The 26,566-nt window shown below is 50.9% G+C and overlaps 1 protein-coding gene across 2 annotated transcripts in view; it reads right to left on the bottom strand.

Annotated features, from left to right (window-relative positions):
* Positions 1-26,566, bottom strand: part of KCNH2 (potassium voltage-gated channel subfamily H member 2) — a 750,290-nt gene that overhangs the window by 338,170 nt on the left and 385,554 nt on the right. For both annotated transcript variants that reach the window (XM_063924667.1, XM_063924668.1), the window contains one exon: positions 20,046-20,260. In XM_063924667.1, the coding sequence (XP_063780737.1) occupies positions 20,046-20,260 (215 nt within the window). The remainder of the gene's footprint in view (positions 1-20,045; positions 20,261-26,566) is intronic.

The raw sequence follows: 26,566 nt of genomic DNA on the forward strand, positions 1-26,566 counted from the left end.
AGTGGGAGACCGCCGGTGGGAGTACATGTCCCCGGTCACTGCCAGTGGGAGACCGCCGGTGGGAGTACATGTCCCCGGTCACTGTCAGTGGGAGACCGCCGGTGGGAGTACATGTCCCCGGTCACTGTCAGTGGGAGACCGCCGGTGGGAGTACATGTCCCGGTCACTGTCAGTGGGAGACCGCCGGTGGGAGTACATGTCCCGGTCACTGTCAGTGGGAGGGCGCCGGTGGGAGTACATGTCCCCGGTCACTGTCAGTGGGAGACCGCCGGTGGGAGTACATGTCCCCGGTCACTGTCAGTGGGAGACCGCCGGTGGGAGTACATGTCCCCGGTCACTGTCAGAGGGAGACCGCCGGTGGGAGTACATGTCCCGGTCACTGTCAGTGGGAGGGCGCCGGTGGGAGTACATGTCCCGGTCACTGTCAGTGGGAGGGCGCCGGTGGGAGTACATGTCCCGGTCACTGTCAGTGGGAGACCACCGGTGGGAGTACATGTCCCGGTCACTGTCAGTGGGAGACCGCTGGTGGGAGTACATGTCCCGGTCACTGTCAGTGGGAGACCGCCGGTGGGAGTACATGTCCCCGGTCACTGTCAGTGGGAGGCCGCCGGTGGGAGTACATGTCCCGGTCATTGTCAGTGGGAGGCCGCCGGTGGGAGTACATGTCCCGGTCACTGTCAGTGGGAGACCGCCGGTGGGAGTACATGTCCCCGGTCACTGTCAGTGGGAGGCCGCCGGTGGGAGTACATGTCCCGGTCACTGTCAGTGGGAGACCGCCGGTGGGAGTACATGTCCCGGTCACTGTCAGTGGGAGACCGCCGGTGGGAGTACATGTCCCGGTCACTGTCTGTGGGAGACCGCCGGTGGGAGTACATGTCCCGGTCACTGTCAGTGGGAGACCGCCGGTGGGAGTACATGTCCCGGTCACTGTCAGTGGGAGACCGCCGGTGGGAGTACATGTCCCGGTCACTGTAAGTGGGAGACCGCCGGTGGGAGTACATGTCCCGGTAACTGTCAGTGGGAGACCGCCGGTGGGAGTACATGTCCCGGTCACTGTCAGTGGGAGACCGCCGGTGGGAGTACATGTCCCGGTCACTGTCAGTGGGAGACCGCCGGTGGGTGTACATGTCCCCGGTCACTGTCAGTGGGAGGGCGCCGGTGGGAGTACATGTCCCGGTCACTGTCAGTGGGAGACCGCCGGTGGGAGTACATGTCCCCGGTCACAGTCAGTGGGAGGGCGCCGGTGGGAGTACATGTCCCCGGTCACTGTCAGTGGGAGGGCGCCGGTGGGAGTACATGTCCCCGGTCACAGTCAGTGGGAGACCGCCGGTGGGAGTACATGTCCCGGTCACTGTTAGTGGGAGACCGCCGGTGGGAGTACATGTCCCGGTCACTGTCAGTGGGAGACCGCCGGTGGGAGTACATGTCCCGGTCACTGTCAGTGGGTGACCGCCGGTGGGAGTACATGTCCCGGTCACTGTCAGTGGGAGACCGCCGGTGGGAGTACATGTCCCCGGTCACTGTCAGTGGGAGACCGCCGGTGGGAGTACATGTCCCGGTCACTGTCAGTGGGAGGGCGCCGGTGGGAGTACATGTCCCCGGTCACTGTCAGTGGGAGGGCGCCGGTGGGAGTACATGTCCCCGGTCACTGTCAGTGGGAGACCGCCGGTGGGAGTACATGTCCCCGGTCACTGTCAGTGGGAGACCGCCGGTGGGAGTACATGTCCCGGTCACTGTCAGTGGGAGACCGCCGGTGGGAGTACATGTCCCGGTCACTGTCAGTGGGAGACCGCCGGTGGGAGTACATGTCCCCGGTCACTGTCAGTGGGAGACCGCCGGTGGGTGTACATGTCCCGGTCACTGTCAGTGGGAGGGCGCCGGTGGGAGTACATGTCCCGGTCACTGTCAGTGGTAGGCCACCGGTGGGAGTACATGTCCCCGGTCACTGTCCGTGGGAGGGCGCCGGTGGGTGTACATGTCCCCGGTCACTGTCAGTGGGAGACCGCCGGTGGGAGTACATGTCCCCGGTCACTGTCAGTGGGAGACCGCCGGTGGGAGTACATGTCCCGGTCACTGTCAGTGGGAGACCGCCGGTGGGTGTACATGTCCCCGGTCACTGTCAGTGGGAGGCCACCGGTGGGAGTACATGTCCCGGTCACTGTCAGTGGGAGGGCACCGGTGGGAGTACATGTCCCGGTCACTGTCAGTGGGAGACCACCGGTGGGAGTACATGTCCCGGTCACTGTCAGTGGGAGACCACCGGTGGGAGTACATGTCCCGGTCACTGTCAGTGGGAGGGCACCGGTGGGAGTACATGTCCCGGTCACTGTCAGTGGGAGATCGCCGGTGGGAGTACATGTCCCGGTCACTGTCAGTGGGAGGCCGCCGGTGGGAGTACATGTCCCGGTCACTGTCCGTAGGAGGGCGCCGGTGGGAGTACATGTCCCGGTCACTGTCAGTGGGAGACCGCCGGTGGGTGTACATGTCCCGGTCACTGTCACTGGGAGGTCGCCAGGGGAAATCCATGCCTCTGGTCACTGGCAGGCCGCAGGTGGGAATACATGGAGTTGAGCACCTACCGGAGTGCAGTTGGATAGTGCGTGGGAGGCGGGGACTGTGCAGACGGCGACATATAAAATGAGTTCTATTCTACAGCATTAGGAACCATTGTGCAGATGCCCCTGAGGCTGGGCTGTGAGACTGGTTACTGCTCTGTACTCAGTGTGACTGAGTGCTCCCATTACAGGAAGCCATGCTTCATTACATCGTACACAAACTCATTCATCTCCCAAATGAGCCTGGGTCCCCTCCACAATTCCATACCCAGGAAAGGGCAACAGGAATCCCGGAGCAGCCAATTATCTGAGGACGTTATCTTTTGTGTTAACACTTTACAAAACTGAAAATGTATCAAAAACATAATTCAGAATTAGGCGGAGAAATGTCCCTTAGTGTCACCGTTCCTGCATGTATCTACTGTATGTAATGCATAGACATCTCTATAAAACGTGTCTCCTGCAGCAGGAAACTGTGTTAGCGCCACTGTACGCTCCAGAGGAGCTGGGAAACAGGGTTGTGGATGGACCAGGGAGAGACATGCGTCCTATCGGGAGTACTTAGCAGTGACTGCGTGCAACGAGCCTGGATGTAGAAACCATAGCAAACAAAGCTAGACACATGGGAACATCACCCACCGAACATCACCGCTGTTCTCACACGTAAAGACGAGGAAACCTCTATTATGCGCTAGCGGAGCAGTGTTCAATATTATCCAACTACTAGCCACCCCGATCTGGCCACCGATCCAACTGACTACTGATACCACAATTGCAGAGTTCTGACCATTCAACATTCTCCAACTGCCACACAATCAGGGTCTGACCACTCACCATTATCCAACCCTCACATGACCAGGGTCTGACCACTCACCATTATCCAACCCTCACATGACCAGGGTCTGACCATTCAGCATTCTCCAACTGCCACACAATCAGGGTCTGACCACTCACCATTATCCAAACCTCTCATGACCAGGGTCTGACCACTCACCATTATCCAACCATCACACCAACAGGGTCTGACCACTCACCATTATCCAACCATCACACCAACAGGGTCTGACCACTCACCATTATCCAACCCTCACATGACCAGGGTCTGACCACTCACCATTATCCAACCATCACACCAACAGGGTCTGACCACTCACCATTATCCAACCATCACACCACCAGGGTCTGACCACTCACCATTATCCAACCATCACATGACCAGGGTCTGACCACTCACCATCATCCAACCATCACACCACCAGGGTCTGACCACTCACCATTATCCAACCATCACACCACCAGGGTCTGACCACTCACCATTATCCAACCATCACATGACCAGGGTCTGACCACTCACCATTATCCAACCATCACATGACCAGGGTCTGACCACTCACCATTATCCAACCATCACACCACCAGGGTCTGACCACTCACCATTATCCAACCATCACATGACCAGGGTCTGACCACTCACCATTATCCAACCATCACACCAACAGGGTCTGACCACTCACCATTATCCAACCTTCACACCACCAGGGTCTGACCACTCACCATTATCCAACCATCACATGACCAGGGTCTGATCACTCACCATTATCCAACCATCACATGACCAGGGTCTGACCACTCACCATTATCCAACCATCACACGACCAGGGTCTGACCACTCACCATTATCCAACCATCACACCACCAGGGTCTGACCACTCACCATTATCCAACTATCACACCACCAGGGTCTGACCACTCACCATTATCCAAACATCACACCACCAGGGTCTGACCACTCACAATTATCCAACCATCACATGACCAGGGTCTGACCACTCACCATCATCCAACCATCACACCACCAGGGTCTGACCACTCACCATTATCCAACCATCACACGACCAGGGTCTGACCACTCACCATTATCCAACCATCACATGACCAGGGTCTGACCACTCACCATTATCCAACCATCACATGACCAGGGTCTGACCACTCACCATTATCCAACCATCACATGACCAGGGTCTGACCACTCACCATTATCCAACCATCACACCACCAGGGTCTGACCACTCACCATTATCCAACCATCACACCACCAGGGTCTGACCACTCACCATTATCCAACCATCACACCACCAGGGTCTGACCACTCACCATTATCCAACCATCACACCACCAGGGTCTGACCACTCACCATTATCCAACCATCACATGACCAGGGTCTGACCTCTCACCATTATCCAACCATCACACCACCAGGGTCTGACCACTCACCATTATCCAACCATCACATGACCAGGGTCTGACCTCTCACCATTATCCAACCATCACACCACCAGGGTCTGACCACTCACCATTATCCAACCATCACACCACCAGGGTCTGACCACTCACCATTATCCAACCATCACACCACCAGGGTCTGACCACTCACCATTATCCAACCATCATATGACCAGGGTCTGACCTCTCACCATTATCCAACCATCACACCACCAGGGTCTGACCACTCACCATTATCCAACCATCACACCACCAGGGTCTGACCACTCACCATTATCCAACCCTCACATGACCAGGGTCTGACCTCTCACCATTATCCAACCATCACACCACCAGGGTCTGACCACTCACCATTATCCAACCATCACATGACCAGGGTCTGACCACTCACCATTATCCAACCATCACACCACCAGGGTCTGACCTCTCACCATTATCCAACCATCACACCACCAGGGTCTGACCACTCACCTTTATCCAACCATCACATGACCAGGGTCTGACCACTCACCATTATCCAACCATCACACCACCAGGGTCTGACCACTCACCATTATCCAACCCTCACATCACCAGGGTCTGACCACTCACCATTATCCAACCATCACATGACCAGGGTCTGACCACTCACCATTATCCAATCATCACACCACCAGGGTCTGACCACTCACCATTATCCAACCATCATACCACCAGGGTCTGACCTCACCATTATCCAACCATCACACCACCAGGGTCTGACCACTCACCATTACCCTCACATGACCAGGGTCTGACCACTCACCATTATCCAACCATCACACCAACAGGGTCTGACCACTCACCATTATCCAACCATCACATGACCATGTTCTGACCACTCACCATTATCCAACCATCACACCACCAGGGTCTGACCACTCACCATTATCCAACTATCACATGACCAGGGTCTGACCACTCACCATTATCCAACCTTCACACGACCAGGGTCTGACCACTCACCATTATCCAACCATCACACCACCAGGGTCTGACCACTCACCATTATCCATCTTTCACTCAACTAGGGTCTGACCACTCACCATTATCCAATCACCACATGACCAGGGTCTGACCACTCACCATACAGACGTTATCATGGCCTTAGACTGTCCATACAGACATTACCCAGCTGAGCCACTACCATGACCTGAACGTGACCATACAGACGTTATCCAGCTGAGACTTTACCATGACCTGAGGCTGACCATACAGACAATATCCTGCTGAGACGCTTCCATGACCTGAGGCTGACCATACAGGCGATTTCATGACCTGAGGCTGACCATACAGCCATTATACAGCTGAGACGTTACCATGACCTGAGGCTGACCATACAAGCGACTTCATGACCTGAGGCTGACGATATAGAGGTTATCCAACTGAGACGTTACTATGGTCTGAGACTGAACATACAGATATTATCCTGCTGAGATGCTACCATGACCTGAGGCTGACCATATAGATGTTATCCAACTGAGATGTCGTTATGACTTGATACAGAACATACAGACATTATCCAGCTGAGATGCTATCATGGCCTGAGGCTGACCATACAGACATTGGGGATGATTACAACTTGATCGTAGCTGTGCTAAATTTAGCACAGCTACGATCAGTAACACTGACATGTGGGGGAACGGCCAGCACAGGGATATCCCGCCCCTGCCCCATCGCAGAAGTGCAAAAGCATCGCACAGCGGCGATGCTTTGGTACTTCAGGAGTAGCTCCCGGCCAGCGCAGCTTTTGCGTGCTGGCCGAGAGCTACTCGTCGCTGCCCGGGTCGCAGCAGCTGCGTGTGATGTCCCGCAGCCGCTGCGGCCCGCCCTCCGCACGGCCCGGGCCACGCCTGTGGTGGTCGGACTGCGCCCACAAAACGGCGGGCAAACGCAACCGTGCCGCCCTCTCCCGCCCAGCGACCGCCTCTGCCTGTCAATCAGGCAGAGGTGATCGCTAGGCAACGACAGCCGTCGGCTGTCAGCCATGCGCCGGCGCATGTGCAGTTCTGACCTGATCGCTGCGCTGCGAAGAACTGCAGCGAGCAGCGATTATCCTGCCGAGACGCTATCATGGCCTGAGGCTGACCATACAGACATTATCCAGCTGAGACGTTACCATGGCCTGAGGCTGACCATACAGACATTATCCAGCTGAGACGTTACCATGGCCTGAGACTGACCATACAGACATTATCCAGCTGAGACGCTACCATGGCCTGAGACTGACCATACAGACATTATCCAGCTGAGACGTTACCATGGCCTGAGACTGACCATACAGACATTATCCAGCTGAGACGCTACCATGGCCTGAGGCTGACCATACAGACATTATCCAGCTGAGACGCTACCATGGCCTGAGACTGACCATACCGACATTATCCAGCTGAGACGCTACCATGGCCTGAGGCTGACCATACAGACATTATCCAGCTGAGACGCTATCATGGCCTGAGACTGACCATACAGACATTATCCAGCTGAGACGCTACCATGGCCTGAGGCTGACCATACAGACATTATCCAGCTGAGACGCTACCATGGCCTGAGGCTGACCATACAGACATTATCCAGCTGAGACGTTACCATGGCCTGAGGCTGACCATACAGACATTATCCAGCTGAGACGCTACCATGGCCTGAGGCTGACCATACAGACATTATCTCGCTGAGACGTTACCATGGCCTGAGGCTGACCATACAGACATTATCCAGCTGAGACGCTACCATGGCCTGAGGCTGACCATACAGACATTATCCAGCTGAGACGCTACCATGGCCTGAGACTGACCATACAGACATTATCCAGCTGAGACGCTATCATGGCCTGAGGCTGACCATACAGACATTATCCAGCTGAGACGCTATCATGGCCTGAGACTGACCATACAGACATTATCCAGCTGAGACGCTATCATGGCCTGAGGACCATACAGACATTATCCAGCTGAGACGCTACCATGGCCTGAAGACCATACAGACATTATCCAGCTGAGACGCTACCATGGCCTGAGGACCATACAGACATTATCCAGCTGAGACGCTACCATGGCCTGAGGACCATACAGACATTATCCAGCTGAGACGCTACCATGGCCTGAGACTGACCATACAGACATTATCCAGCTGAGACGCTACCATGGCCTGAGGCTGACCATACAGACATTATCCAGCTGAGACGCTACCATGGCCTGAGACTGACCATACAGACATTATCCAGCTGAGACGCTACCATGGCCTGAGGCTGACCATACAGACATTATCCAGCTGAGACGCTATCATGGCCTGAGACTGACCATACAGACATTATCCAGCTGAGACGCTACCATGGCCTGAGGCTGACCATACAGACATTATCCAGCTGAGACGCTACCATGGCCTGAGGCTGACCATACAGACATTATCCAGCTGAGACGTTACCATGGCCTGAGGCTGACCATACAGACATTATCCAGCTGAGACGCTACCATGGCCTGAGGCTGACCATACAGACATTATCCAGCTGAGACGTTACCATGGCCTGAGGCTGACCATACAGACATTATCCAGCTGAGACGCTACCATGGCCTGAGGCTGACCATACAGACATTATCCAGCTGAGACGCTACCATGGCCTGAGACTGACCATACAGACATTATCCAGCTGAGACGCTATCATGGCCTGAGGCTGACCATACAGACATTATCCAGCTGAGACGCTATCATGGCCTGAGACTGACCATACAGACATTATCCAGCTGAGACGCTATCATGGCCTGAGGACCATACAGACATTATCCAGCTGAGACGCTACCATGGCCTGAAGACCATACAGACATTATCCAGCTGAGACGCTACCATGGCCTGAGGACCATACAGACATTATCCAGCTGAGACGCTACCATGGCCTGAGGACCATACAGACATTATCCAGCTGAGACGCTATCATGGCCTGAGACTGGCCATACAGACATTATCCAGCTGAGACGCTACCATGGCCTGAGACTGACCATACAGACATTATCCAGCTGAGACGTTACCATGGCCTGAGGACCATACAGACATTATCCAGCTGAGACGCTATCATGGCCTGAGGCTGACCATACAGACATTATCCAGCTGAGACGCAACCATGGCCTGAGGACCATACAGACATTATCCAGCTGAGACGTTACCATGGCCTGAGGACCATACAGACATTATCCAGCTGAGACGCTACCATGGCCTGAGGACCATACAGACATTATCCAGCTGAGACGTTACCATGGCCTGAGACTGACCATACAGACATTATCCAGCTGAGACGCTACCATGGCCTGAGGCTGACCATACAGACATTATCCGGCTGAGACGCTATCATGGCCTGAGACTGACCATACAGACATTATCCAGCTGAGACGCTACCATGGCCTGAGGACCATACAGACATTATCCAGCTGAGACGCTATCATGGCCTGAGGCTGACCATACAGACATTATCCAGCTGAGACGCTACCATGGCCTGAGGACCATACAGACATTATCCGGCTGAGACGCTATCATGGCCTGAGGCTGACCATACAGACATTATCCAGCTGAGACCCTACCATGGCCTGAGGCTGACCATACAGACATTATCCGGCTGGGACATTACCATGGCCTGAGGCTGACCATACAGACATTATCCAGCTGAGACATTACCATGGCCTGAGGACCATACAGACATTATCCAGCTGAGACGCTACCATGGCCTGAAGACCATACAGACATTATCCAGCTGAGACGTTACCATGGCCTGAGGACCATACAGACATTATCCAGCTGAGACGCTACCATGGCCTGAGGCTGACCATACAGACATTATCCAGCTGAGACGCTACCATGGCCTGAGGCTGACCATACAGACATTATCCAGCTGAGACGCTACCATGGCCCGAGGACCATACAGACATTATCCAGCTGAGACGCTATCATGGCCTGAGGCTGACCATACAGACATTATCCAGCTGAGACGTTACCATGGCCTGAGACTGACCATACAGACATTATCCAGCTGAGACGTTACCATGGCCTGAGGCTGACCATACAGACATTATCCAGCTGAGACGTTACCATGGCCTGAGACTGACCATACAGACATTATCTCGCTGAGACGTTACCATGGCCTGAGACTGACCATACAGACATTATCCAGCTGAGACGTTACCATGGCCTGAGACTGACCATACAGACATTATCCAGCTGAGACGTTACCATGGCCTGAGACTGACCATACAGACATTATCCAGCTGAGACGCTACCATGGCCTGAGGCTGACCATACAGACATTATCCAGCTGAGACGCTACCATGGCCTGAGGCTGACCATACAGACATTATCCAGCTGAGACGTTACCATGGCCTGAGACTGACCATACAGACATTATCCAGCTGAGACGCTACCATGGCCTGAGGCTGACCATACAGACATTATCCAGCTGAGACGCTACCATGGCCTGAGACTGACCATACAGACATTATCCAGCTGAGACGCTACCATGGCCTGAGGCTGACCATACAGACATTATCCAGCTGAGACGCTATCATGGCCTGAGACTGACCATACAGACATTATCCAGCTGAGACGCTACCATGGCCTGAGGCTGACCATACAGACATTATCCAGCTGAGACGTTACCATGGCCTGAGACTGACCATACAGACATTATCCAGCTGAGACGCTACCATGGCCTGAGGCTGACCATACAGACATTATCCAGCTGAGACGCTACCATGGCCTGAGACTGACCATACAGACATTATCCAGCTGAGACGCTACCATGGCCTGAGGCTGACCATACAGACATTATCCAGCTGAGACGCTATCATGGCCTGAGACTGACCATACAGACATTATCCAGCTGAGACGCTACCATGGCCTGAGGCTGACCATACAGACATTATCCAGCTGAGACGCTACCATGGCCTGAGGCTGACCATACAGACATTATCCAGCTGAGACGTTACCATGGCCAGAGGCTGACCATACAGACATTATCCAGCTGAGACGCTACCATGGCCTGAGGCTGACCATACAGACATTATCTCGCTGAGACGCTACCATGGCCTGAGGCTGACCATACAGACATTATCCAGCTGAGACGCTACCATGGCCTGAGACTGACCATACAGACATTATCCAGCTGAGACGCTACCATGGCCTGAGGCTGACCATACAGACATTATCCAGCTGAGACGCTATCATGGCCTGAGGCTGACCATACAGACATTATCCAGCTGAGACGCTATCATGGCCTGAGACTGACCATACAGACATTATCCAGCTGAGACGCTATCATGGCCTGAGGACCATACAGACATTATCCAGCTGAGACACTACCATGGCCTGAGGACCATACAGACATTATCCAGCTGAGACGCTACCATGGCCTGAGGACCATACAGACATTATCCAGCTGAGACGCTACCATGGCCTGAGGACCATACAGACATTATCCAGCTGAGACGCTATCATGGCCTGAGACTGACCATACAGACATTATCCAGCTGAGACGCTACCATGGCCTGAGACTGACCATACAGACATTATCCAGCTGAGACGTTACCATGGCCTGAGGACCATACAGACATTATCCAGCTGAGACGCTATCATGGCCTGAGGCTGACCATACAGACATTATCCAGCTGAGACGCAACCATGGCCTGAGGACCATACAGACATTATCCAGCTGAGACGTTACCATGGCCTGAGGACCATACAGACATTATCCAGCTGAGACGCTACCATGGCCTGAGGACCATACAGACATTATCCAGCTGAGACGTTACCATGGCCTGAGACTGACCATACAGACATTATCCAGCTGAGACGCTACCATGGCCTGAGGCTGACCATACAGACATTATCCGGCTGAGACGCTATCATGGCCTGAGACTGACCATACAGACATTATCCAGCTGAGACGCTACCATGGCCTGAGGACCATACAGACATTATCCAGCTGAGACGCTATCATGGCCTGAGGCTGACCATACAGACATTATCCAGCTGAGACGCTACCATGGCCTGAGGACCATACAGACATTATCCGGCTGAGACGCTATCATGGCCTGAGGCTGACCATACAGACATTATCCAGCTGAGACCCTACCATGGCCTGAGGCTGACCATACAGACATTATCCGGCTGGGACATTACCATGGCCTGAGGCTGACCATACAGACATTATCCAGCTGAGACATTACCATGGCCTGAGGACCATACAGACATTATCCAGCTGAGACGCTACCATGGCCTGAAGACCATACAGACATTATCCAGCTGAGACGTTACCATGGCCTGAGGACCATACAGACATTATCCAGCTGAGACGCTACCATGGCCTGAGGCTGACCATACAGACATTATCCAGCTGAGACGCTACCATGGCCTGAGGCTGACCATACAGACATTATCCAGCTGAGACGCTACCATGGCCCGAGGACCATACAGACATTATCCAGCTGAGACGCTATCATGGCCTGAGGCTGACCATACAGACATTATCCAGCTGAGACGTTACCATGGCCTGAGACTGACCATACAGACATTATCCAGCTGAGACGTTACCATGGCCTGAGACTGACCATACAGACATTATCCAGCTGAGACGCTACCATGGCCCGAGGCTGACCATACAGACATTATCCAGCTGAGACGTTACCATGGCCTGAGGACCATACAGACATTATCCAGCTGAGACGTTACCATGGCCTGAGACTGACCATACAGACATTATCCAGCTGAGACGTTACCATGGCCTGAGACTGACCATACAGACATTATCCAGCTGAGACGTTACCATGGCCTGAGACTGACCATACAGACATTATCCAGCTGAGACGCTACCATGGCCTGAGGCTGACCATACAGACATTATCCAGCTGAGACGCTACCATGGCCTGAAGACTATACAGACATTATCCAGCTGAGACGTTACCATGGCCTGAGACTGACCATACAGACATTATCCAGCTGAGACGTTACCATGGCCTGAGACTGACCATACAGACATTATCCAGCTGAGACGTTACCATGGCCTGAGGCTGACCATACAGACATTATCCAGCTGAGACGCTACCATGGCCTGAGGCTGACCATAAAGACATTATCCAGCTGAGACGTTACCATGGCCTGAGGCTGACCATACAGACATTATCCAGCTGAGACGCTAACATGGCCTGAGGCTGACCATACAGACATTATCCAGCTGAGACGCTACCATGGCCCGAGGCTGACCATACAGACATTATCCAGCTGAGACGTTACCATGGCCTGAGGACCATACAGACATTATCCAGCTGAGACGTTACCATGGCCTGAGGCTGACCATACAGACATTATCCAGCTGAGACGCTACCATGGCCCGAGGCTGACCATACAGACATTATCCAGCTGAGACGCTATCATGGCCTGAGGCTGACCATACAGACATTATCCAGCTGAGACGTTACCATGGCCTGAGGACCATACAGACATTATCCAGCTGGGATGTTACCATGGCCTGAGGCTGACCATACAGACATTATCCAGCTGAGACGTTACCATGGCCTGAGGCTGACCATACAGACATTATCCAGCTGAGACCCTACCATGGCCTGAGGCTGACCATACAGACATTATCAGGCTGGGACGTTACCATGGCCTGAGACTGACCATACAGACATTATCCAGCTGAGACGTTACCATGGCCTGAGGCTGACCATACAGACATTATCCAGCTGAGACGCTACCATGGCCTGAGGACCATACAGACATTATCCAGCTGAGACGCTATCATGGCCTGAGGCTGACCATACAGACATTATCCAGCTGAGACGCTACCATGGCCTGAGGACCATACAGACATTATCCAGCTGAGACGCTATCATGGCCTGAGGCTGACCATACAGACATTATCCAGCTGAGATGCTACCATGGCCTGAGGACCATACAGACATTATCCAGCTGAGACGCTATCATGGCCTGAGGCTGACCATACAGACATTATCCAGCTGAGACCCTACCATGGCCTGAGGCTGACCATACAGACATTATCCGGCTGGGACATTACCATGGCCTGAGGCTGACCATACAGACATTATCCAGCTGAGACGTTACCATGGCCTGAGGACCATACAGACATTATCCAGCTGAGACGCTACCATGGCCTGAAGACCATACAGACATTATCCAGCTGAGACGTTACCATGGCCTGAGGACCATACAGACATTATCCAGCTGAGACGCTACCATGGCCCGAGGCTGACCATACAGACATTATCCAGCTGAGACGCTACCATGGCCTGAGGCTGACCATACAGACATTATCCAGCTGAGACGCTACCATGGCCTGAGGCTGACCATACAGACATTATCCAGCTGAGACGCTACCATGGCCTGAGACTGACCATACAGACATTATCCAGCTGAGACGCTACCATGGCCTGAGGCTGACCATACAGACATTATCCGGCTGGGACGTTACCATGGCCTGAGGACCATACAGACATTATCCAGCTGAGACGTTACCATGGCCTGAGGCTGACCATACAGACATTATCCGGCTGGGACGTTACCATGGCCTGAGGACCATACAGACATTATCCAGCTGAGACGTTACCATGGCCTGAGGACCATACAGACATTATCCAGCTGAGACGCTACCATGGCCTGAGGCTGACCATACAGACATTATCCGGCTGGGACGTTACCATGGCCTGAGGACCATACAGACATTATCCAGCTGAGACGTTACCATGGCCTGAGGCTGACCATACAGACATTATCAGGCTGGGACGTTACCATGGCCTGAGGCTGACCATACAGACATTATCCGGCTGCAGGGGCGGATCCAGGAAAAAATGACAGGGGGGGCACCTTGTGCATTCCGAAGGCGTGCTGTCCCATGAAGGTGCGTGCGGCCTCACAACAAGGGCATGACCTAGCAACAAGGGTCATAGCCTCAAAGGGAACATCGTATTCGTAAGACGGGAAGAGGGTGACACTTTGGAGAGGCAGCGGGTGACAGGAGAGAGAGGGTGATGGGTTTATAGTGACGCAGGGGAGAGGCAGTGGATGAAGGAAACATAGTGGGAGACGGAGAGGCAGTGGGTGACAGAGAGAGGGTGACAGTGAGAGGCAGAGTGGGTAACACCGGGGAAAGGGTGACGAGAAAAAGTGGGTGATGCCAGGGGGAGGTGGCAGTGGGTAACAAGGAGAGGGGGTCAGGGAGAGGCAGTGGGTACCTAAGGTCTCTGTAGGAGTAGGAGGGAGTAGTGAGACATTTGTAGTGAGGTTTACAGAGGCATGAAGGGAAAGATTCACTGGGAAAACAAACATTATACACACGGTATGAGCCGAAATTCACATTATACCATATGGTATGAGCCGAAATTCACATTATACCACACAGTATGAGCCTAAATTCACATTATACCACACGGTATGAGCTGAAATTCACATTATAGCACACAGTATGAGACAAAATTCACATTATAGCACACGGTATGAGACGAAATTCACATTATACCATATGGTATGAGCCGAAATTCACATTATACCACACAGTATGAGCCTAAATTCACATTATACCATATGGTATGAGCCGAAATTCACATTATACCACACAGTATGAGCCTAAATTCACATTATACCATATGGTATGAGCCGAAATTCACATTATACCACACAGTATGAGCCTAAATTCACATTATACCACACGGTATGAGCTGAAATTCACATTATAGCACACAGTATGAGACAAAATTCACATTATAGCACACGGTATGAGACGAAATTCACATTATACCACACGGTATGAGCTGAAATTCACAGTATAGCACACAGTATGAGACGAAATTCACATTATAGCACACAGTATGAGACGAAATTCACATTATAGCACATGGTATGAGCTGATATTCACATTATAGCACACAGTATGAGCCAAAATTCACATTATACCACAAGGTATGCATACACATATACTGTTTTTCCTTAATACAAACAGTATATGTTTCCAAGCAACATATACTGTTTATACCTAAAGATGAACTGACCTCCTCTGCGAGCTTCAGATGGCGGCAATGGGGAGGCAGGGAGCGGGCCACCCACTCAGACGGGTCTCCTCTGCTCTATGCTCCACGCGGTAGTGGCGACTGGCGAGCGTCCTGCCCCAGCAGGGCCGGATTAAGGTTTGAGGGGGCCCTTGGACAACAAACTTGTAGGGGTCCCTATTAACATAATTGTGTTACAAAAAAGTGTATATATATATATATATATATATACACACACACACACACACACTGTGGAATCTACTGTATGTATACATTTATTTTCATAGAGAGAAGGGGGATCAGAGAGAAGGTTTGATTGCACTTATATCCTTGTAAAATGTAATTTATTGGTATTTTGTAAAATAACCTGATTGGTTGGAGAAGACAGGGAGGGCTTACCCCCCTGTGGTACTGTGTGGAAAACTGACATAAAAAGGAGACCTGCGTGCCTCCAGAGTGTATTGTAACATCTTCTTCTGCTGAAAAGATCTTGATTGTATGCTGTTGCCCCTAGCAATAGGGAGGAGCCTTTTTAAAGGTTATTTGAGCAATAAACACCTTTGCCTCAAGAAGACTGCTTCATCTTGTGACCTACAGGGTTAGGCCAAACCTAGCCCCGTTCTCCGGCTGTCCAGGGAAGCACCTGACGTCTCCAAGCTCCGCCTTCCGCCAGCTACCGGTAGAGGCCTAGCAAGTGGCTAGTGGGGATTCGTCAGCACCACACAGCTGTGGTAAAGCAGTGCGTCGGCACATACAGAGCAGAACCGTGGTTCCAAACGCCACGGCAGGTTAGGAGTTTGGTGGTGGCAGCGAGAACCCGCCCACAGCGCAGTGGGTGGAGTCAGTAACAGGCGGTTACTGACGGTAAGCGGGAATCCCCTATGTGGTCAGGCCTCGTGCGGCTTGACCTTCCATTCTGTGCACAGTCAACGGGACGCGGAAACTGCGAGTGCTTCCGTACGGTATCGTCCTGTCACAAGGAGGTTTAGGACAGCAAAGAGAAGGGCGTTTGGGACAGCACAGAGAAGGGGAATTAGGGTAGGGATCACAGAGAAGGGCATTTGGGACAGCACAGAGAAGGGGAATTAGGGTAGGGATCACAGAGAAGGGCATTTGGGACAGCACAGAGAAGGGGAATTAGGGTAGGGATCACAGAGAAGGGGATTTAGGACATTACAGAGAAGGGGTTTTGGGACAGCACAGAGAAGGGGATTTAGGACAGTACAGAAAAGGGGGTTTAGGGTAGGGATCACAGAGAGCCTTACTCTAAAGGACACCCATCTTGTGGCCAACAGCTCAGATTTCCCACTCCAGCAGCCTGAGAGCGCCGGGAGGTGCGGTGTGCTGTGGACCAGTGTCCTCTGCATTCCTTGCCTTGATTGGCCGCAGCTGCTGGGGAGGGGACGGGGACTGTTGGGAGAACATTAACTGGAGGCTGGATCGCAGGCAGCAAAATGCTGTCCTACCCTCCATTAATATAGGATTTGTGGGCGCCCAGCACAGTTTGTACATATTGTAATGAACGGCATGATGCTCTGCCGCTCATTACATATGCACGAACACACAAGAACGAGCCGCGACGCGTACCGCTGCAGGCAGCAGTGATACAGCGACGCCGGCTCTATCGTGGCCAGAGCACCCTCTGCGACTCCGAGTGGAGGAGAGAAGGGGAAAGCCTCTCCTCTCCTCGGAGTCTTCTGGCTTTACTACAGCCGGCTGCAGCGCAATGTAATGAGTCAGTCTGACTCATTAGTGCTGCCGCCGCTGCTACGAGACCCTTCATCGCGGCGGGCGCCATCTGCGCCGCCGCTTCTTTTTAAATGGGACTGCTGTGTTGTCGTTTGTTTAAAGTGCCAGACATGACAGGGGGGGCACGGGCCCGCGTGCCCCCCCTGGATCCGCCACTGTCCGGCTGGGACGTTACCATGGCCTGAGGCTGATCATATAGACATTATCCAGCTGAGACGTTACCATGGCCTGAGGACCATACAGACATTATCCAGCTGAGACGCTACCATGGCCTGAGGCTGACCATACAGACATTATCCAGCTGAGACGCTACCATGGCCTGAAGACCATACAGACATTATCCAGCTGAGATGCTACCATGGCCTGAAGACCATACAGACATTATCCAGCTGAGACGCTACCATGGCCTGAAGACCATACAGACATTATCCAGCTGAGACGCTACCATGGCCTGAAGACCATACAGACATTATCCAGCTGAGATGCTACCATGGCCTGAAGACCATACAGACATTATCCAGCTGAGATGCTACTATGGCCTGAGGCTGACCATACAGACATTATCCGGCTGGGACGTTACCGTGGCCTGAGGCTGACCATACAGACATTATCCAGCTGAGACGTTACCATAACCTGAGGATGACCATATAGACATTATCCAGCTGAGACGTTACCATGACCTGAGTATGACCATATAGACATTATCCAGCTGAGACTGGAACATGGGAACATTCCAGTCTGGCTTCCGTCCTCTCCACTCCACTGAAACTGCCCTTACAAAAGTATGCAATGACCTCCATGCTGCTAAATCTAAGGGATACTACTCTACTTATTCTACTGGATCTCTCTGCTGCTTTTGACACTGTGGACCATCCTCTCCTACTGCAAATCCTTCACTCCATTGGCCTGCATGACACTGCCATCTCTTGGCTGTCTTCCTACCTTTCTGACCGTTCATTCTCTGTCTCCTCTCATGACTCCACCTCCCCTCACTTCCACTAACTATAGGGGTACCTCAAGGTTCTGTCCTTGGTCCTCTTCTCTCTCTCTATACATCCTCACTAGGTAAGCTCATTAGTTCTTTTGGTTTCCAATATCATCTCTATGCTGATGACACTCAAATCTATCTTTCCTCTCCAGACCTCTCCCCTGCTCTCCTCACTCGTATCTCCAACTGTCTCTCTGCTACCTCTTCCTGGATGTCCCAGCGCTTTCTTAAACTTAACATGTATAAGACCGAGCTGATCATCTTCCCTCCCTCCCGCATAACCTCACCTCCTACAATCTCATTATCTATTGATGGCACTACTATCTCCTCTAGCCCCCAAGTGCGCTGTCTTGGAGTAATCCTTAACTCCTCCCTCTCCTTCAAACCACACATTCAGCACCTCTCACAAACCTGCCGTTTTCATCTAAAAAATATTTCCAGGATTAGACCCTTTCTGACCCAGGATGCTACTAAGACTCTTATCCACTCACTGGTCATCTCCAGACTGGACTACTGTAATCTCCTCCTGACAGGCTTTCCTGACAAATACCTCTCTCCACTCCAATCTATCCTCAATGCTGCTGCCTGGCTCATTTTCCTCACTAAAACGCACTACGTCCACCTCTCCTCTCTTACTAGACCTTCACTGGCTCCCCTTCCCTTTCAGAATCCATTTCAAGCTTCTCACACTCACTTACAAAGCCCTCACCCACTCCTCTCCCATCTACATCTCTGACCTTATCTCCCTTTACACTCCCACCCGTCCTCTTCGCTCTGCTAATACACGCTGACTCTCCTGCCTGCTGATTACTTCCTCCCACTCCTACCTCCAAGATTTCTCACGCGCTTCACCACTTCTCTGGAATTCCCTACCTCTCCCCCTCAGACTCTCCAACTCTCTACAGAACTTCAAACGGGATCTCAAGACCCACTTCTTCACCAAACACAGCCAAATCTCATCCTAAACCTCTGTTCCACGCTCTCTATGTACCCCATCTGTGTCACCCCTGTCTGTCTACCCATCCCCTTTAGAATGTAAGCTCTCACGAGCAGGGCCCTCTTCCCTCATGTGCTTATCCTTTTCCTACTTTAATAATCTTCAACTGCACCAAATCCATCAGTCTTCTGCCACCGGATACTTATTCCAGTGTCATCTGCTGATGTAACTATGTTTATTTACCCTGTACTTGTCCTATATTGTCGTCAACTGTAAGTTGCTGTTTTCCTGCTTGATTATTTGTTTATGTACTCTGTAATTGGGCGCGGCGGAACCCTTATAAATAAAGGATAATAATAATAATAATAATAATCATCATCTTTATATAACTGAGAGAACCAGCATCACCAGCAGGTAAACCAGGGTCATGTGGTCATTCTTGGTGTAAGCAGTAATAAACATAATAAAAGGTTCCTTACCTGGGTGACCTTTTCTGTCACGTTGTGCGTCCGGTCCTTTAACTTGGAGGGTGCGATGATCTCCTTCTCATTGGAGGGCGAGGTGAGGAATGAGTCTCCCTTAAAGTCCACAAAATTAAGGGTGATTTGGGGTATTTTGCTAATCGTTCTATACTTCATGAGATCAGAATCTGAGGTGGAGTTCAGGAGGCTGACTCGGACGCTGTTCATGGCACCTGCAGAAGAAGAACCTGCTTAGATCTAGTAGTCGCTGATCTGACAGAAAGACCATATCAAAATGATGCATTCAGCCTGGTCGTCTGATCATCAGGGGAACACCCCAAAGCAATCCTGTGTTTTCTATTTTCAGAACAGTCCAATCTACTCTGACCAGAATACAATGAAAGAAGAGGCTGTGAGGGCTTTATAAATAGTGCTGGACACATGAAGAAGCCTGTGAGGGGTATACAGTGCTGGAAACATGAATAGGCCTATGAGGGTTTTATAGTGCTGGACACAAGAAGAGGATTGTGAGGGCTTAATAGTGCTGGACACATGAAGAAGCCTGTGAGGGGTATACAGTGCTGGAAACATGAATAGGCCTATGAGGGTTTTATAGTGCTGGACACAAGAAGAGGCTTGTGAGGGCTTTATAGTGCTGGACACATGAAGAAGCCTGTGAGGGGTATACAGTGCTGGAAACATGAATAGGCCTATGAGGGTTTTATAGTGCTGGACACAAGAAGAGGCTTGTGAGGGCTTTATAGTGCTGGACACATGAAGAAGCCTGTGAGGGGTATACAGTGCTGGAAACATGAATAGGCCTATGAGGGTTTTATAGTGCTGGACACAAGAAGAGGCTTTTGATGGTTAAGGCCCGTATTCACGGGCAGTTCTGGGGAGAGATGTGTGCTGAGCGTGCGGGGGTGGGTGAGGGGCGCTCATTTCACCCTGCTAGATTGGGCTGCGCATTGCTATCGCTGTGGGGGGTACACACGGAGAGATCATGCTAAAAATCTAAGCAATCTAGTCAGATTGCTTACATTATCGCTCCGTGAGTACCCCCCTTTAGCGAGCTGCCCACATGAAGAAAAGATCCACTGGGGTTATATAGAGCTGGACACATGAAGATGCGATCTGTGAGGGGTACTGTATATAGTTTTGGACACATGAAGAAGAGACCTATTAGGGTTGTAGAGTGCTGGACATAGGAATGAGAGACCGGTGTGGGGTATGTAGAGCTGGACACATGAAGAGACCTATGAGGGTTATACAGTGCTGGACACATGAATAAGAGCCTGTTAGGATTATACTGGCCATATGAATGAGAGACCTGTGAGGGGTATACAGTGCTGGAATCATGACTGGGCCTATGAGGGTTTTATAGTGCTGGACACAAGAGGAGACTTGTGAGGGTTAGAGAGCTGCCCCCATGAAGAAAAGATCCACTGGGGTTATATAGAGCTGGACACATGAAGATGCCATCTGTGAGGGGAACATAGCGCTGGACACATGAAGAAGAGACCTGTGAGGGGAACATAGCGCTGGACACATGAAGAAGAGACCTGTGAGGGGAACATAGCGCTGGACACATGAAGAAGAGACCTGTGAGGGTTATATAGTTAGTCGCAAAGTAATACAATACTACACACAAGCAGATCCTGCTGATTAAAATGATATGCAGCCTATGTTCTGTGTGTGACTGCAGCTGCATCTGCACACGAACACTGTAGCATAGCGTTTTTTATGCAGATACAGTTGCAGTCACGCACACAGAATATAGGCATGCTGCATATCCTATTACTGACACTGTAACGTAGCATTCCGTATGCAAATACAGCCGCAGTCACACACAGAATAGAGACATGCCGCATATCCTATTACTGACACTGTAACGTAGCATTCCATATGCAGATACAGCCGCAGTCACACACAGAATATAGACATGCTGCATATAATATTACTGACACTGTAACATAACATTCCGTATGCAGATACAGCCACAAATAGAGTATACACATGCCGCATATCATATTACTGACACTGTAACGTAGCATTCCGTATGCAGATACAGCCACAAATAGAGTATACACATGCCGCATATCATATTACTGACACTGTAACGTAGCATTTTGTATGCAGATACAGCCACAGTCACACACAGAATATAGACATGCCTCATATCATATTACTGACACTGTAACGTAGCATTCCGTATGCAGATACAGCCACAGTCACACACAGAATATAGACATGCCGCAACTTTAGGCCACTTCACGGCTGCTCTATTACTGGAGGTCCCTAACTAAGCATAAGTACAGGGCTTGGACCCCACAAAGTCGGCTCAGGCCCGTCCACCTTAGGGCAGCACGCCATTAAGATACTAAAGTGTTAATAAGAAAGAAGCAGAAGCTATGGGTTAGAAAGTGCTACAAAAATAAGGGTTTTAATAAAATACCCAAAAGAGTAATAGTAGTGGAAAAATAGGAGTGTTACATAAGTGCTAAATAAATATTATGGCGTGCTACCCCAAGGTAGCCCAGTCACACCAGGCCTGGGGGGTACCACTCCCCAAACTCACACATAGCATAATAATAGTAATAATAATAATAATAATAACATCCACTATGGGTCATACTATTGTTTAATGGACGGCCACATGATAATGGCACATACAAAACATATCCAGATTGAGAGCTAGCTTACCTGGAGGCACCCCTGTATCCTCCAAATGGCACCACAGGACCCAGCATGCCCTCCTAATGCTGGCTCCATCTGTGCCTCACTGAACTGCCTTTAGAATGTAAGCTCTCACGAGCAGGGCCCTCTTCCCTCATGTGCTTATCCTTTCTTACTTTAATAATCTTCAACTGTACCACATCCAGCAGTCTTCTGCCACCTGATACTTATTCCAGTGTCATCTGCTGATGTAACTATGTTTATTTACCCTGTACTTGTCCTATATTGTCGTCAACTGTAAGTTGCTGTTTTCCTGTTTGATTATTTGTTTATGTGCTCTGTAATTGGGCGCTGCGGAACCCTTGTGGCGCCATATAAATAAAGAAGAATAATAATAATAATAATAATAAATAGTGGCAAACTGCTCTAATCAAGCTGGTAACAATCCCCAGGTGCTGCGGGAGGGGGTTACTCTAGACAAGAAAAACAAAAGGGATTTTTCCCACGCACTCTGCTGGCTGTTAGTAAGAAGAACTATATACTATGTAATAATAGAAAATGTAGAGCTCTTTGTTACATATGTTTTGCAAAAGATATGATAAGCCTCCAGGCCACTTCACGGCTGCTCTATTACTGGAGGTCCCTAACTAAGCATAAGTCCAGGGCTTGGACCCCACAAAGTCGGCTCAGGTCCGACCACCCCAGGACAGCGCACCATTGAGATACTAAAGTGTTAATGTGTGTTAATAAGAAAGAAGCAGAAGTTATGGGTTAGAAAGTGCTACAAGTGGTGCTAAGGGTGTTAATAAAATACTCAGAGTAATATTAGTGGAAAAATAGGAGTGTTACATAAGTGCTAAATAAATATTATGGCGTGCTACCCCAAGGTTTCCCAGTCACACCAGACCAGATATGTTTTGTATGTGCCATTATCATGTGGCCGTACATTAGGCAATAGTATGACCCATAGTGGATGTTATTATTATGCTGTGTGTGAGTTTGGGGAGTGGTACCCCCCAGGCCTGGTGTGACTGGGCTACCTTGGGGTAGCACGCCATAATATTTATTTAGCACTTATGTAACACTCCTATTTTTCCACTACTATTACTCTTTTGAGTATTTTATTAACACCCTTATTTTTGTAGCACTTTCTAACCCATAGCTTCTGCTTCTTTCTTATTAACACTTTAGTATCTTAATGGTGTGCTGTCCTGGGGTGGTCAGGCCTGAGCCGACTTTGTGGGGTCCAAGCCCTGGACTTATACTTAGTTAGGGACCTCCAGCAATAGAGCAGCCGTGAAGGGGCCTGGAGGCTTATCATATCTTTTGCAAAACATATGTATCGAAGAGCTCTACATTTCTCTAACGTCCTAGAGGATGCTGGGACTCCGTAAGGACCATGGGGATAGACGGGCTCCGCAGGAGACATGGGCACTTTAAGAAAGACTTTGACTCTGGGTGTGCACTGGCTCCTCCCTCTATGCCACGCCTCCAGACCTCAGTTTGATACTGTGCCCAGAGGAGACTGGGTGCATTACAGGGAGCTCTCCTGCGTTTCCTGCTAAGAAAGTATTTTAATTAGGTTTTTTATTTTCAGGGAGCTCTGCTGGCAACAGACTCCCTGCATCGTGGGACTGAGGGGAGAGAAGCAGCCCTACTCTCTGAGTTTCAAGGTCCTGTTTCTTAGGCTACTGGACACCATTAGCTCCAGAGGGAGTCGGAACACAGGTCTCACCCTGGAGTTCGTCCCAGAGCCGCGCCGCCGTCCTCCTCGCAGAGCTAGAAGATAGAAGCCAGGTGAGTATGAGAAGTAAGAAGGCTTCAAAGGCGGCAGAAGACTTTGTGATCTTCACTGAGGTAACGCACAGCACTGCAGCTGTGCGCCATTGCTCCCATACACCTCTCACACTCCGGTCACTGTAAAGGTGCAGGGTGCCGGGGGTGCGCCCTGGGCAGCAATATAAACCTCTGTTATGGCATAAACACAGATATACATGTACAGCTGGGCACTGTACATGTATATAAAGAGCCCCCGCCATGTTTTTGAATAATTTGAGCGGGACAGAAGCTCGCCGCCGAGGGGGCGGGGCTTCTCCCTCAGCACTCACCAGCGCCATTTTTCTCCACAGCACAGCGCTGAGAGGAAGCTCCCTGGACTCTCCCCTGCTTACTCACGGTGACAGAGGATTTTCAAGAGGGGGGGGGGGGGGGCACATAATTGGCGCATATACATACATAAAGGCGCTACTGGGGAAACATTCTGTTTTTTTCCTGTATTATATAGCGCTGGGGTGTGTGCTGGCATACTCTCTCTCTGTCTCTCCAAAGGGCCTGGTGGGGAACTGTCTTCAGATAAGAGCTTCCCTGTGTGTGGGGTGTGTCGGTACACGTGTGTCGACATGTATGAAGTGGAAGGCTCACCTAAAGAGGAGGGGGAGTGTATGAATGTCAGATCTCCGTCGGCAGCGCCGACACCGGACTGGATGGAGATGTGGAATGTCTTGAGTGCTAGTGTAAATTTATTACACAAGAGATTAGACAAGACTGAGGCTAGGGTACAGTCAGGTAGTCAGACCATGCCTGTCCCTGTGTCACCGGGACCTTCCGGGTCTCAGAAGCGCCCATTGTCCCAAATAATGGACACAGATACCGACACGGATTCAGACTCCAGTGTCGACTATGAGGAGGCAAAATTACAGCCAAAAGTGGCTAAGGGCATTCGATATATGATTATTGCAATAAAAGATATTTTGCATATTACTGAGGAACCCCCTGTCCCTGACACGAGGGTACACATGTATAAAGAGAAAAAGCCTGAGGTCACTTTTCCATCCTCGTATGAGCTGAGCGAGCTGTGCGAAAAGGCTTGGGAATCTCCAGACAAGAGGCTGCAGATTCCCATAAGGATTCTTATGGAGTATCCTTTCCCGCAAACGGATAGGATACGATGGGAGTCTTCTCCTAAGGTGGACAAGGCTTTAACACGTTTATCAAAGAAGATAGCGCTGCAATCCCAGGATACGGCTACCCTCAAGGATGCTGCTGATCGCAGACAGGAGGTTACCATGAAGTCCATTTACACACATTCAGGTACAATTCTTAGACCGGCAATGGCGTCGGCCTGGGTTTGTAGTGCTGTCGCAGCATGGACAGACTCCTTATCTACGGAAATTGAGACCCTAGATAAGGATACCATTTTAATGACCCTAGGGCATATAAAAGATGCTGCGTTATATATGAGGGATGCTCAAAGAGACATTTGTTTGCTAAGTTCCAGAATAAACGCTATGTCTGTTTCTGCTAGGCGAGTCTTATGGACCCGACAGAGGACGGGTGATGCCGACTGAAAGAGGCATATGGAGTCTTTGCCTTACATAGGTGAGGAGTTATTTGGAGAGGGCCTCTCGGACCTCGTCTCCACAGCTACGGCAGGTAAATCTAATTTTTTGCCTTATGTTCCCTCACAGCTTAAGAAAGCGCCTCATTATCAAATGCAGTCCTTTCGTTCGAATAAAAGCAAAAGAGTACGAGGATCGTCCTCTCTTGCCAGAGGTAAGGGCAGAGGAAAAAAGCTGCACAACACAGCTAGTTCCCAGGAGCAGAAGTCCTCCCCGGCCTCTGCAAAATCCACCGCATGACGCTGGGGCTTCCCTGGGGGAGTCCGCTCAAGTGGGGGCATGTCTTCGACTTTTCAGCCACATCTGGGTTCATTCACGGGTGGATCCCTGGGCAATAGAAATTGTTTCTCAGGGATACAAGCTGGAATTCGAAGAGGTGCCTCCTCGCCGGTTTTTCAAATCGGCTCTACCTGCGGCTCCCTCAGAGAGGGAGTTAGTGTTGAATGCAATACAAAAATTGTATCT

This window comes from Pseudophryne corroboree, chromosome 5, assembly GCF_028390025.1.
Source record: "Pseudophryne corroboree isolate aPseCor3 chromosome 5, aPseCor3.hap2, whole genome shotgun sequence".
In the NCBI taxonomy this organism is placed as follows: Eukaryota; Metazoa; Chordata; class Amphibia; order Anura; family Myobatrachidae; genus Pseudophryne; species Pseudophryne corroboree.